The following is a 14,211-nucleotide window of genomic DNA, read 5'->3' as shown; positions in this document are numbered from 1 at the left end:
GCTTTATTCAACAATTATTACCTGGTTCAGTTGGAATATTCTTGTAAGGATATTGCAAAATACAAAAAGGGACTAATTTCTGTTCAAGGATTGAGATCAAACCGAGATTCAGACAAAGACTTTGAAAAAAAATACATTCCTATGGTGACCTGTGTTAAAATTTAAATTTGAAGAATGTGCTTCTTGAAATTACAAAAAAAAAACTATGCATTATAGAGAGTTATTGCCCTTTATAACAAACAGGAGTATTCAATGCTCAGGGATGTAAATTTCTTGATAATTAAGATGATATTTGATTATTTAAAATTTTTCTTTTGCTAAATAACCTATTCCATTTTCTCTGAAAAACTAAACACTTCATACCACTAAAAAAAACTTATCTGCTATCACACCAAAAAAAAAAAAAAAAGATTGAATGTCATCACTGCAAACCATCAGACAAAACATCTTTGAAATATATATCCCCATCAGTGTTCAAATCCCCTAGATCTCCCAGATAGATCAGAGAATATATGCCTTCACAGAAATAATGTTCATTATGTCTCTCATCTTTTGCTAGATAGCATCGAAACTATGACAGATTTAGGATATTTTTGTTCTCTCTAGATACCTTACAATGATACAGATTGGAGGAAAAATAGATTTTACTGTGTAGATGAATTTTTAAAAGACTTTTTATTCTACAAAGCACACTTATAAAAATCTTTATATACATATTTTTATTATTTGCAGAACATGTAATATTTCTATAATGGATATAATTTTTGTCCTCTTAATTCAGCTCCAATAATTCATTTAGATGATTTTATAGCAGATTTTTTAGTATAATAATATTAGTACCATTTATTTACTTTTTCATTACAAAGCACATTTTTTTTTTTAATGCATTAGTTCTTCCAAGCTTTGGAGCAGTAATTATAAGAGCCATTTTATGTGCCGCTATTAAAAATCCCTCAAGTACTTACAAACAGACAGTGAAATTGCTTTAGGGGAATATTTATACCACCTGGAAGGATTTTAAAGCTTAACGCGTTTAACGTGCTGGGAACATTGAAAGCATTTTACTCCTGTCTGTAACACAAAAATACATACTCTACAATAGAATATATGCAAGCTAAATATTTAAATACCTATATATTCTGTAAGTGTAATGATCTTTAAATTCTTATAGTTATGATGAATTTTAAGAATGCATCCAAAGTAATCAACTGAACATCTTCACTGAGTTAAACAAACAGTGCTTATATAGACAGACAGTTAAAAAATACAAGGTTAAACTGGGTCAGACATACAGATATATTATTTCCCCATATTCCTCTTTTTTCTTTTCTTTTTTTTTTTGGGACCGTAAATCTAAACCTCTAAAAAAGGGGATGCAATAAAGAACTTTCTTTGAAGGGGTAAAAGCAAGCCTCGGGTACACGGAAACAGAGTTACTTGAGATAAAAAGTTTTACAATGTTATGTATAACTGTTTTTCAATTTTTGTGGTTCTGAGATACACGGTGCATTTAATCAGCACAATCTATAGCTCTCTCTTAACCCTGCACTGGCCTCACCCTAATGACATTTAGATCTTATTCTGTATATGCAATAAAACAAGCTATAATTCTCCAGAACTCAGAATATAAGGACCCCAAAGGCTTCAATGATATTACCACAAAATACTTTACCACACCTGTCCAATACAATATGCTTTCTAAATGAAAACTTTGAGGTTTCAAAATTCCTTTTACTACATTATATTTCTTTCAAGGTCTATGCCTAAGTTATCCACGTTAATGTCAAATAAAAGACCACCACATTTGGGTTAATAAGTTTTGGGGGTATTGGGAATTCTTCCCAGAAGTGATCAATATGCAGTCTGAATGTCTACAAGCTGTAAATGGGAAATATCATCCAACACCCCCAGAAAGAGATTTGACTCCAATAAAAATCTGAGGAAAAATAGCTAGTTAACTTCAATCTGATCCCATTCTGTCAAGAGTATTGACATAGTTTATACAGTTTACAGTGCATTGAGTAAATAAATATATCAAATTAGTGAAAAATCATTAAGCAACAAATTTAATCATATTTGTCCGAGGTAAAAACTAACACTGCAATGAATGGGCGTATTCCAAGAAAGTAATGACCTTACTTGATAACAAGAGGCCCATGGGCCTTATAGGTCACCTGAGCATTATGCAACAAACTTTCCAGTGATTGAATTTGATTCATGTTTTAAGCCAGATGCTATGGCATTCACAATTTTGAAAGAGGCACCATTGATCATCATAACAATACACTTAACAGTTGCTTAGTTTGTTAACTTAATGCCAATACCCAGGGTAGGGGAGCAAAAAATGCATTTCAACTAATCAGTAATATTCAGCAATAATCAGTAGTGCCCCTACCACACATGAACCCCCGACCCTTAGGCCTTGATATTTGATTAATATCAAGGAGCAAATTTCAAACCATTCATTCATTTTCAGTATATTAGTAGAGCCCCCACCCCCCTCTTCTATGGTACCCCTGACCCTGGGGCCTTGAAATTCACAATTCTTGAAGATTAGGGCCCTTGTCCATCATAACTACATAGGTAGTTCATCTGCTTAATACCCTAGAGCAGAGAAGAAGATTTTCAAAGACTTAATGTATTTTCACTTTATAATCAATAGAGCCCCGCCCTGACACCAAACCCCTGACCCTGGGGCTATAAAATATACAATTTCTGAAGAGGCATTCCTGCTCATCATAACTATGTACTTAGTTTATTTAAATCCTAGGAGCAGAGAAGAAGATTTTCAAAGAATTCATGTATTTTCACTATATAATCATTTCCCCTGACCCTGGGGCCATAAAATTCACAATTTTGGTAGAGGCACTCTTGATCATCATAACTATGTACTTAGTTTGTTTATTTAATACCCAGGAGCAGAGAAGAAGATTTTCAAAGAAATAATGCATTTTCACTCTATAATCTATATAGGCCCGCCCTAACACCAGAACCCCTGACCCTGGGGCCATTAAATTAACAATTTTGGTAGAGGCACTCTTGCTCATCATAACTATGCACTTAGTTGGTTTATTTAATACCCAGGAGCAGAGAAAAATATTTTCAAAGAAATAATGCATTTTCACTATATAATCTATATAGCCCCGCCCTAACACCAGAACCCCTGACCCTGGGGCCATAAAATTCACAATTTTGGTAGAGGCACTCTTGCTCATCATAACTATGCACTTAGTTAGTTTATTTAATACCCAGGAGCAGAGAAGAAAATTTTCGAAAAATTAATGTATTTTTACTACATAATTAATAGAGCGACGCCCTAACATCAGAACCCCTGACCCTGGGGCCTTAAAATTCAGGTAGAGGCACTCTAGCTCAACATAACTATGCACTTAGTAAATAAGGAGCAGAGAAGAAGATTTTCATTCATGTTTTTTTACTATATAATCAATAGAGCCCCGCCCTAACACCAGAACCCCTCCCTGGGGCCATAAAATTCACAATTTTGGTAGAGGCACTCTTGCTCATCATAACTATGTATTTAGTTGGTTTATTTAATACCCAGGAGCAGAAAAGAAGAATTTCAAAGAAATAATGCATTTTCACTACCTAATTATTTAGCCCCACCCTAGCACTAGAACCCCTGACCCCAGGGCCATGAATATATCACAATTTTGGTAGAGGAAATTACAATCATGCAAACAGTTTGACTGCTTGATTTCCAGGAGTAAAGAAGAAGATTTTTTAAGATTGCATTAATTTTAGTGGTTTTGGCCCCACCCCTCAGGCCCCAGGGGGGCAGGGATCATGAAATTCACAATTTTTGTTCCCCTTCACCCATAGATGCTTTGTGCCAAATTTGGTTGAAATTGGTTCAGTGGTTGCAGAGAAGAAGCTGAAAATGTTCAAATGTTAACGCACGACGCACAACGCACGACGACGGACGAAAACGGATAGCAATAGGTCACCTGAGTTTACTCAGGTGACCTAAAAAGTCAATGACTTCAGGTATATCTTAAATCTGGACAAAAAATATCACACATTTTTATCAAAAAGAATGAAAGTAAAAAAAAAAACCCAGAAGTTTGAAATGCTTGTTAGAACACATTACCTGTACAAAGGCCGCCGCAGAAAGAGCTAGCAGTATGAGGACTCGGAAACTGGTGGGGGTAAATCTCAGAAAACGAAAGCCACAGTACGAGCAATAGGCAGGCTCTTCTTCGAGATCGTAATCCTTTCCCTGCGAAGACTTTTTCCTCGAGAAGTCAAATCCACCCTCCATGTCGTCAGATACCTCTGTGTACATATCAGACACTTTAGTTTTATTGTAATCTTCTGTATTACCAAACACACCTGAGGTATTGCCACCTGTCGTCGAGTCTAATGTAGAGCTGTAAGATTCTCCTTGGTATGACCCCTTCAGCCCCTCCCCGGGGCCTGACTCTGGCAGTATGTACATCTCTATGCTGTCCACATCTCCAGAAAGGCACCGTTTTAAATTCTTACTCATCTTCTCCCAGCAATTTAACACCACTCATAAAAATATAAATTATTGATACTGTGCACTAATACAGTGCAACCTTTCCATGAACCTCACTCTTTTCCTTGCTATATATTTTTTTTTCTTCACATGGTGATGCGCAAGTGGTTTTTGCAACGTCCTAAATATAAAGGAAGTTGGGTGATCCTCCGTAGGACTCAGCCGAGTGTAACCAGGAAAATTTTCATGTAACGGTGAAAATAACGTGTCGGTGAATGCAGTGCAAAGTACCTATATCCTGATCCAGGGTGTCATCATTAATAGTGACTACTAAATGATACGCTTATCATGTTCGCTGGCCACTGAGCATATATTATATCGTCTGACCATGCCTGTGTCCTGGCACCAACGGTCACTTTTTTTTATTCTGATCTCATATGGAAATGAATCTCTCGATGTAATGAAATAAACTCGTCAATATGGCAATATAATCTGTACAAATCTTCCCAACTCGTCAAACTCATTCAGTAAATTACAAATAATGCACAAAACCAATTCCCTCGTCAGTCATCAGAGTCAGTAATACAATATGCAGGCACATAACAGTTATATATTTTCATCCACTCCATTTACCAAAGGATGACTTATAAAACAGCCAATATTATTTGTTCAAATCAGCACAATATTGTTTGTCAAAAGAGCAGTTATATAGCATATGACGTAAAATGCGACTTCACACAACACACTTCCTTTATAGTATTGAATTTCTTCCTTTTCCAATTGTGTCCGCAAAAAGTGGACCACTATCCGTGAAATTAGCAATTTTGCACCAGTAATATGACAAAAATGCTCAGAATCCCAAAAGACATAACTATGAAGTCTACAATAAATTGCCTTCAGTCCAAGATGGCCAAACCTCCGAAAGAAGTATGGTGATGGATCTACATCAAGCTTCAATAAATCAGCGGAATATTTGGAGTCCTCTGGTATAGCACACAAAAACTAAATCCCTTAGATATTTACAGATCCCTACAATGTCACTGCTCTCTTAATGTTTCCTTTCACATACTCTCTCCTCAAATAGGTCTTTTGTTAAGATTCAATAAAGATATATGCAACACCCTTATTAAGTGAATTTCTATTTATTCAGTGGCTTAAAAGATACATATTTTACTTATTTAAAATCCTTACTATTTGTGTAATCTTATTCCCATTAAGTTATTTACTACACTCTATACAATTAGGATACTAATTTCATTACAACTTTCTTCTGTTGAAAAGCAGGATGTAAAATGACTGCCCTTTAAAGTGCATCATTTCATTATTAATCTTCATTAACAAATGGCTTAATTCATTTGTATAGAATTTCCTACTTTTCTGTTTTTTATAATTCTCGGTGACTCTAAATACAGTAAAATTCACATATTTTCGAGGGGGTAAAATTTTCTTGGTTTGAGGAAAATATATTGGTTCATGAGGATTTGATTTCGTGGTTGATGAATTGTTCAGTAGTATAAATATATGTATAAAATTGCATTTTGTTGTGGACATAAATTCGTGGATCTCTTCATACCTCAAAAACCACGAAAATTAAATCCCCACGAAAATTAGTGATTTCACAGCATTGGAACAAGATGAAATGTATTTATGTATGCACCACGTTTCCATCAAATTATTTTAAAGAATTTAGGGTACATAGAACAAGGTTTGAAGAGTAATTACCGTATGAACAGTTGCACAGAGCAAAATAAAGACCATACTTAGAGAACAGCCAAACTGCACTCTTTAAATACAGTGCCAACTTTTCCATTGTCTTGACTATTGTTGAATACTTTGTGAACCAGAAGTCTCTGTCGAGACTGAAGCTCTACTGGTTTGTTCTTATAGCAAAGGAAGAGGAAAGTACTTAAGCAGTTGGGAATTGAAACTTTACACTAGCAAAAAAGAGAATAATGATCCTTGAATAAGTTTCTTTATGTTCTTAGTATAGTCTACTTGCATGCCACATTACTGTATACAGGGTTATTTTCGCCCCGTGTTATTTTCGCCCTTTTGAACTTATGCACAGTTTTCCCCCCTTTTAAATTTGTCCAGTCACAGTTCTGCTCAAGAAATTATGAGGTTTAATTTGAATTCGCCCCGTTTTAAATTCGTCCAATCAAGGAGAGGGCGAAAGGGGCGAAAATAAAACGGGAGCGAAAATTTCCCTGTATACAGTATATTATAATCAGACTAAAACTGTATTTGAAGTAGCATTTTGAGAGTAACAGAAATTGCTATCTTTATTAACCAAGGTAATAATGTTCATTGAAGTCAAAAACGGATATAAAGAATTATGTACCTTAGTGTAGTCTACTTGTGTGCCAAGTTATATTGAAATCAGACCAAAACTGTAGGAGGAGTAGCATTTTGAAAGAATTTCAAAGAAATTTCTATTTTTAGTAACAACGCCTACACCATTCGTCGAAATCAAAAACCGATACACAGAATTATGTATCTTAGTGTAGTCTACTTGTGTGCCAAGTTATATTGAAATCAGACCAAAACTGTAGGAGGAGTAGCATTTTGAAAGAATTTCACAGAAATTTCTATCTTTAGTAACAACGCCAACACCGTTCGTTGAAATCAAAAACCGATATACAGAATTATGTATCTTAGTGTAGTCTACTTGTGTGCCAAGTTATATTGAAATCAGACCAAAACTGTAGGAGGAGTAGCATTTTGAGAGAATTTCATAGAAATTTCTATTTTTAGTAACAACGCCTACACCGTTCGTCGAAATCAAAAACCGATACACAGAATTATGTATCTTAGTGTAGTCTACTTGTGTGCCAAGGTTATATTGAAATCAGACCAAAACTGTAGGAGGAGTAGCATTTTGAAAGAATTTCAAAGAAATTTCTATTTCTAGTAACAACGCCAACACCGTTCGTCGAAATCAAAAACCGATACACAGAATTATGTATCTTAGTGTAGTCTACTTGTGTGCCAGGTTATACTGAAATCAGACCAAAACTGTAGGAGGAGTAGCATTTTGAAAGAATTTCATAGAAATTTCTATTTCTAGTAACAACGTCAACACCGTTCGTTGAAATCAAAAACCGATACACAGAATTATGTATCTTAGTGTAGTCTACTTGTGTGCCAGGTTATACTGAAATCAGACCAAAACTGTAGGAGGAGTAGCATTTTGAAAGAATTTCACAGAAATTTCTATTTTTAGTAACAACGTCAACACCGTTCGTTGAAATCAAAAACCGATAGACAGAATTATGTATCTTAGTGTAGTCTACTTGTGTGCCAAGTTATATTGAAATCAGACCAAAACTGTAGGAGGAGTAGCATTTTGAAAGAATTTCACAGAAATTTCTATTTTTAGTAACAATGCCAACACCGTTCATCGTACACAGAATTATGTATCTTAGTGTAGTCTACTTATATGCCAAGTTATATTGAAATCAGATTGTAGGAGGAGTAGCATTTTGAAAAATTGTTTACAGACAGACAGACAGACAGACAGACGGACAGACGGACGGACGCCGGACGCATTACTATCGCATAAGCTCTTCTGGTCTCTGACCAGTAGAGCTAAAAATGACAATTTTTGGGTTGACAGAGCATTTCTTTTGATTATACCTGACAGTTTCCTTTCTTAACTGAATGTGAAGCATGATTTCCATACAGATATAAATTAAGCTGCATATCACTGCAGTAAAACATGTTTTTACTGAAGTGCTAGGAACATTTTTATGCAACATCTTTATACTCAGTTATGTAAATAATTTGTCTGAAACCTAAAGGAAATGAAAATTACTTCTCTGTTTATTTATTTATAATGTTGACGGTCTTTCTGGGTTTTAATAAACTTTTGAGTTTCTTTTTTTTATGTGTATCATTTCAATTTTTTAAAAATCTGAATAAATTCATTTAAGTATATACGGATCCCCCTATAGGAGACATGCATGCTATACTCGTACATATGTGATCTTCTTTGGAGGAGTTTATTTTTGTGTTTTTGTAGTAAGTGTTTAATACAGCGTTAAAATACACAAGTACCTGTCAGAAAACCATACAGGCAAATAACTCCCAACAAAACAAAAAAAACAACAACTTTCACAATGATGACAAGTAAAAACTCAGCTGTGAAAGAAGGGATGATCAGATTATCTTAAAGGAAACTATGTTTGCTCAGCAAACAGCACAAAAATTAAATGCAGAAAGCATCAGTGAACAGGGTTAAAGGCTGAGAAAACATCAATACAGAGCCATCTTTCACGGTAAATTTAATACACCCCCTTATGATGTATGGTACACCGATAACTGACCAATCAGTGCGGATCATTACCCTAATACCTTCTATCAGTCAATGGAAAAATAAATTCTAAACTGAGAAAAATATGCTAATAAAATGAATCTATGAATGCACACTAGAAATGTGCAAACATTGGGAACCATTTGGACTTCAATTCAACTCAGGTTATTTTGGGGTGGATGATTTATGGGCAATTTATACTACCTGAGTTTTCAACATAAGCTCTATAGGTCTACATAAGGCGTAATAAAATTTACTTTGCCTTTAATATAATGTTTTTAAAAAAAGCATTGTGATTAATTCTTATGCTGATCACAACTAAACCATTCCTTTTTTTCTACATGAGTTGACATTTAACACCTGTTGCATAATCTTATACCTGTACATTATGAAAACTTTAATTTTTATTTTCTAGTTAATCAACCTAAACCACTTCCATACCCCATTTCAAAACAAATTACTCCTTTCTGTTAAGGTGGGAGCAATATGTTAAGCATCTCCTCCTCTTTCCCCCTCAAGAAACTAATTACGCTGTCTGTACTCCCCCATTTACTAACACCTGTCCAATACAGATGACAAAATAACAAACTACAACCTTCCCCTCCTATTTCCATTCTGATTTGAAAAATATATCCTTTATTCACACATACATCTAATAATATTTGTAAAGTCACATCACACCTTATAATACCTGTAATTAACTCACCTGTATAGCCCCAGCCCAGCACAGAAACACCAAGACCCAGGTGGGGTGTCGGAACCTCCTTAGGGCCGCGTGGCGGCACCCCAGCCACCCACAGGCTTCCTCCTCCGTCTCGCCTGACCCAGGCTCCATATTGTTAAAGGGACTTAAGTAGACCTTCTCGTCTGGTGTGTTTACGTTGGAGGCATTAGGCATGTAAGAATACTGTGTAGAGTCACTCAGGTGTGACTTCTCCTCTCTCGTCATCTACAATCAATAGTGTGACAGAAATATCAAACCATAACCACTGATTTATTGCTCCTAATCTGCCCTCCTTAACTCTATAGGAAGAAAAAATCAAAATGCGGTTACAAGACTGATCAATATTGTGCACTTAGAAGAGACTTAAACACTGATCAGGTTAAAGTTGTTTTACAGACAAATAAAGTCATTAAGCAACCAATTGACCAATGACATTGCTTTCATTAAGTCCAAATGTTAAGAAAACATGTACTTTCAGAGAAAAAGATTATAAAGAGAACATAGTGAATATGCTAAATTAGACTATGAACTGAAGTTACTTAAAGTTATTTCAATTAATTTAGTTACAAATTTTATTATTAAATACAAAAGAGAAGACATTGTTAACCAGTTAAGCAAATATTTCTGGTTTACAAGGTATAAGAAATAGAATATCAAATCAAGATGACCTTGCATTAGGATGTATTCAATGGGATTGTTACAGCCATTTCCTCTTTCATCAGTCACTAAAGTGCTTAGCTTGCAGTGCAAAGAGAAATTGCATCAGTATAGATTTGTAAGGAGTTTGGGAAGGTTACCAAGATCTAGCAAGACTCTGAACTCGACAGAGAGGATAAAAATCCATTCCTGGACAATGCTGATTCAGCAGAAAAAATACCAGACCATATGGAGAGAAGACTGAGCTATTATCTGGCTGCAGCAATAACAGGAAAAACCTTATTGATGATAAATAAGCTTAATAAACAACTAAAGCCATCAATTTGTGTTACACAAAACCACTTGTCATTTGCGGACATAAGAAGAAATTAACTGTCTGAAAATAAACTGTAATGTGTTATTTATAAGCCAATAATGATATTAGTTGAATTTTTCCAAAAAATAAATTGATGACAAATTACATTGATTCGGAAGAAAATTGTTTCTACTAAAGGTTATTGATGCCTCCTTAGCTTATTCACAAGGGGAATTTTTTTTTAAAAATATGACATTCTTCATTACAGTGAAAACTGTCTTATCCAACACCTGTACAATCCAAAACACTGTGAAATCTGATATAAGGTTTCTTTCCAATTTTATAATTTTCAATAAGTTTTTACACTCACAGTGCAATTCGATACCTTGTCTATTCCGACACAAAGTTTGTCTCCTTTTGCAAACCAGATAAGACAGGTTTCACTTTAATTATCTCCATATGAAAGATTCCCTTCAATTGAACAAACTTAAATCCCCTTCATCCAAGGATGCATAGTGGCAATTTGTGCTGAAATTCTTAAGAAAAAGACGAAAATATTAAAAGTTACTGTTAACGACAATGGAAAATTTTATTTTTTATAAAATTTTTTATCAGCAAATTCAAATTAGAAAAAAATACCATAAAATTTTGCTGATTATACTGAATTGCAGATATGCACACTTGCTGTTTATGCCTAGACTTCTTTACTCTCTCTGCCTCTTTCAGAACAGAAAAAATCCTACAGAAACTATAAACAGCCACCCTGTATGACAGTGACATCAACAAAGCCCCCTCTCACTGCTCTCCTCGACCACAAAGTGCCAAACTCCACAGAAGTTAATACATCTCTATTACAGGGCTAAAAAGAACGGCACCGTGTAATTCATGGACTGGAGTCTTGGAGTGGAGTTATGGAGTGGAGTTTGGAATGGAGTTTGGAGTCAATTTTTGGAGTCTGAGATTTTCTTTAAGCATAATTATGCAGAATTTTTTTTCAGAAATGGCATTTGTATGATTGTCTTTAATATTCTAAAATAATCTATTGGCAAGATAAACTTCTAATTTAATAAATATTTGGTACATTTGTATATACATTGTAAGTATGTGGAGTTATGGAGTGGAGTTTGGAGCGGAGTTTGGAGTCAATTTTTGGAGTCTGAGATTTTCTTTAAACATAATTATGTAACACTTAGAATAACAATTCTTTGAGATTATGTAACTGAAAGATCTTTCATTATTAATTATTACTGGTATGTTACCTAAAACAGTGACAGTATATCCTGTTTAATTAAATTTAACTGTTATATCAATTATGAACCCTATTGCTTTCAGTGCATAATTGGAAGGTGATAAAAACCCTTAATCTAAATTATATCTTTCTGTCACATCTCTGTTATGTCTGTTGAAACTTTCACAGGATTTGGACCACACAGCTGTATATGTAGATTAGTAAACTGTTACAAGGTTGTTTGATTTTTGCAAATTTGTACACATACATAATAACCTCTATTGTTTTTATGTAGTTCTTATAAAATAATACCCTAAACATTCTGAGAGTATTGCATAAAGATGCAAGTGCCTTACAACCATCAAAAATCATTTAAGCAGAACACACCGCACCCTCTTTTCATTTTTTTTTGTTTATTCCAGACATAAATGATACCCCTGCCTCACATATGAATATAATGGCAGTCTCCATGTTTTGCAATGGGAAACCCAAAATATGTGCCGGATCAAAAAGTAAAATAGGAAGTGCACAATGGCATTATATAATAAAGATTCTCTGAGGGTACAACAAAGCGTAACAGACGGACTGAGGTACAGACAGATGGACGGACAGACAACCCATTACTACATACACTCCTGGTTTCTAAGAGGGGTATATTAAATTGAAAAAATATTACGTTGCTTTAATTGACTTATTTTTTACATGTAGTGACATGACCCCTAGCTGATTTTGTTGTTCTTAGATATTTTAAATTACAACGGTTTGTTAGAATTATTAGGTCTTTGACCACATTACCAATCAGTTTTATTTAGGTTAATAGTTGTAGGAAGTTATCAATTAATTTTGATTTAGGTGGTTATTAGTTCAATAATGATGTTCAACATACTTACAATGTTTTTACAAATGTACCAAATATTTATTAAATTAGAGGTTTATCTTGCCAATAGATTATTTTAGAATATTAAAGACAATCATACAAATGCCATTTCTGAAAAAAAATCTGCATAATTATGTTTAAAGAAAATCTCAGACTCCAAAAATTGACTCCAAACTCCACTCCAAACTCCACTCCATAACTCCACTCCAAGACTCCAGTCCATGAATTACACGGTGCCAAAAAGAACCCAGTCTCCTCCACGACAGCTTCAACAATATTTCTGTACCCTCTAATTACCTCCTAATCTCTCCCTATAACAACAGGTACACAGGCATGCCAGTTTCACAGCCAATGTTATATCTCTTTCCTATGCTCACCCTTCACTTTTTCCTGATTCTTAAGTAAATATTTTTTTAAACCTTAATTTATGGTAAATCTTGTATTGGTAAGGGCATATGCTAATTACCTTAATGATTGAGGTCAGTTAGGTTGCTGCAAGGTTTTTTATCTTTTCAATGGCATTCTTTGATCACCATCTGAAAAAGATGCAATCACAGATGAAATAATTTGTTTAAATTAACCAGGACAGTTTTATCTTGAAGATGCAAGATACACTGACCTACATCCAGAGTAAAGACTTAATTCAGAACTGTTCTGATAAATTAGAAATACAAGAAACGGTAAAACTGATAACAGAATAAGAAGCAGTTTTTTAGCCCCCTTTTTTATGTCATTGTATAAGATCTATGGAATATACTTTGAGTCTTTCTCTCCATCTCTCAATATCTTTCTCCATATATCACAGAAAGTTTTAGCTTGTGATGGAGAAGTAATCAGGTGTGAACTGTAACTAGAGTTTTGTCTCATTCATCAGATCCCAGTTGATGCTGACTTGATGCCTGCCTGACAACAGTATCCGACTCTGAACTGACTATTACAAAGTCTCCAATTCATTTATCTTTTTTCTTGGAAGATGGAACTTGGCCAAAGTGCTTGGTTTGTTTATTCAGCCTTCAAATTAAAATGGCAATCAAAAATGCCAATCATAATTTTAGGAATTTGTCCAATGTAAAAACTCAAGGGAGTTAGTCTTGTAGATTAAAGATTCTTAAGATCAAAGGTTTTGCATGGGATATCTTGGTGAGATTAATAAATTCTGATTTAACCAAACTTAGATCTATAGGTTAATGCTCTCCAATTTGCATGCATTGCCCATCTTGAAAGATTAGGCAAGGGAAATTTTAATGCATTATTTTTCTTGAAAATTATCATTGAAATACAAATGTAATAAAAATTTTTGGGTAATATTAGTGACATACCAGCATCTGTATGCATGTGAAGAAAGGGTCAATCTATAGAAACTAAATCAATATTACACTTATTTTAAATGCAAGTCTAGAATATCCAAAATATTTATGAACCGGAGAAAAAACCAAATAATTCCCCGAGTTTCAAGTTAGACATATACATGACATTATGTGCATGAATAAAAAGATTACATATCACATACATGTATTGTAGTACCAGAGTAAATTAAATGTGCTTTTGCAAATATATCTATATTTTAAATAGAAAAGGGTGGGCATTCTTATAGTAATTTGTTAAAACTGTATTACTAATAGACTTTACAGAGTTGTCTCT

At 34.3% G+C, this 14,211-nt stretch overlaps 1 protein-coding gene across 9 annotated transcripts in view; it reads right to left on the bottom strand.

The window, feature by feature from the left end:
- The window catches only part of LOC134268414 (solute carrier organic anion transporter family member 4A1-like), a 44,853-nt gene that overhangs the window by 16,152 nt on the left and 14,490 nt on the right, over nucleotides 1–14,211 (bottom strand). For 8 of the 9 annotated variants that reach the window (XM_062750667.1, XM_062750668.1, XM_062750666.1 and 5 more), the window contains 2 exons: nucleotides 13,037–13,106; nucleotides 9,496–9,738 (listed from right to left, as the gene is read on the bottom strand). In XM_062750667.1, the coding sequence (XP_062606651.1) occupies nucleotides 9,496–9,738 (243 nt within the window). In that variant the 5' untranslated portion in view covers nucleotides 13,037–13,106. Of the gene's footprint in view, nucleotides 1–4,108; nucleotides 4,832–9,495; nucleotides 9,739–13,036; nucleotides 13,107–14,211 lie in introns of those variants that run through there. The other variant, XM_062750663.1, reaches the window with a different exon arrangement.

This window comes from Saccostrea cucullata, unplaced genomic scaffold (genome assembly GCF_032062105.1).
Source record: "Saccostrea cucullata isolate Sc308-1 unplaced genomic scaffold, CSIRO_AGI_Scuc_v1 ctg481, whole genome shotgun sequence".
NCBI lineage: Eukaryota > Metazoa > Mollusca > Bivalvia > Ostreida > Ostreidae > Saccostrea > Saccostrea cuccullata.
The sequence above is the reverse complement of the archived record's forward strand: the minus strand, read 5'-3'. Positions and strand labels throughout refer to the sequence as shown.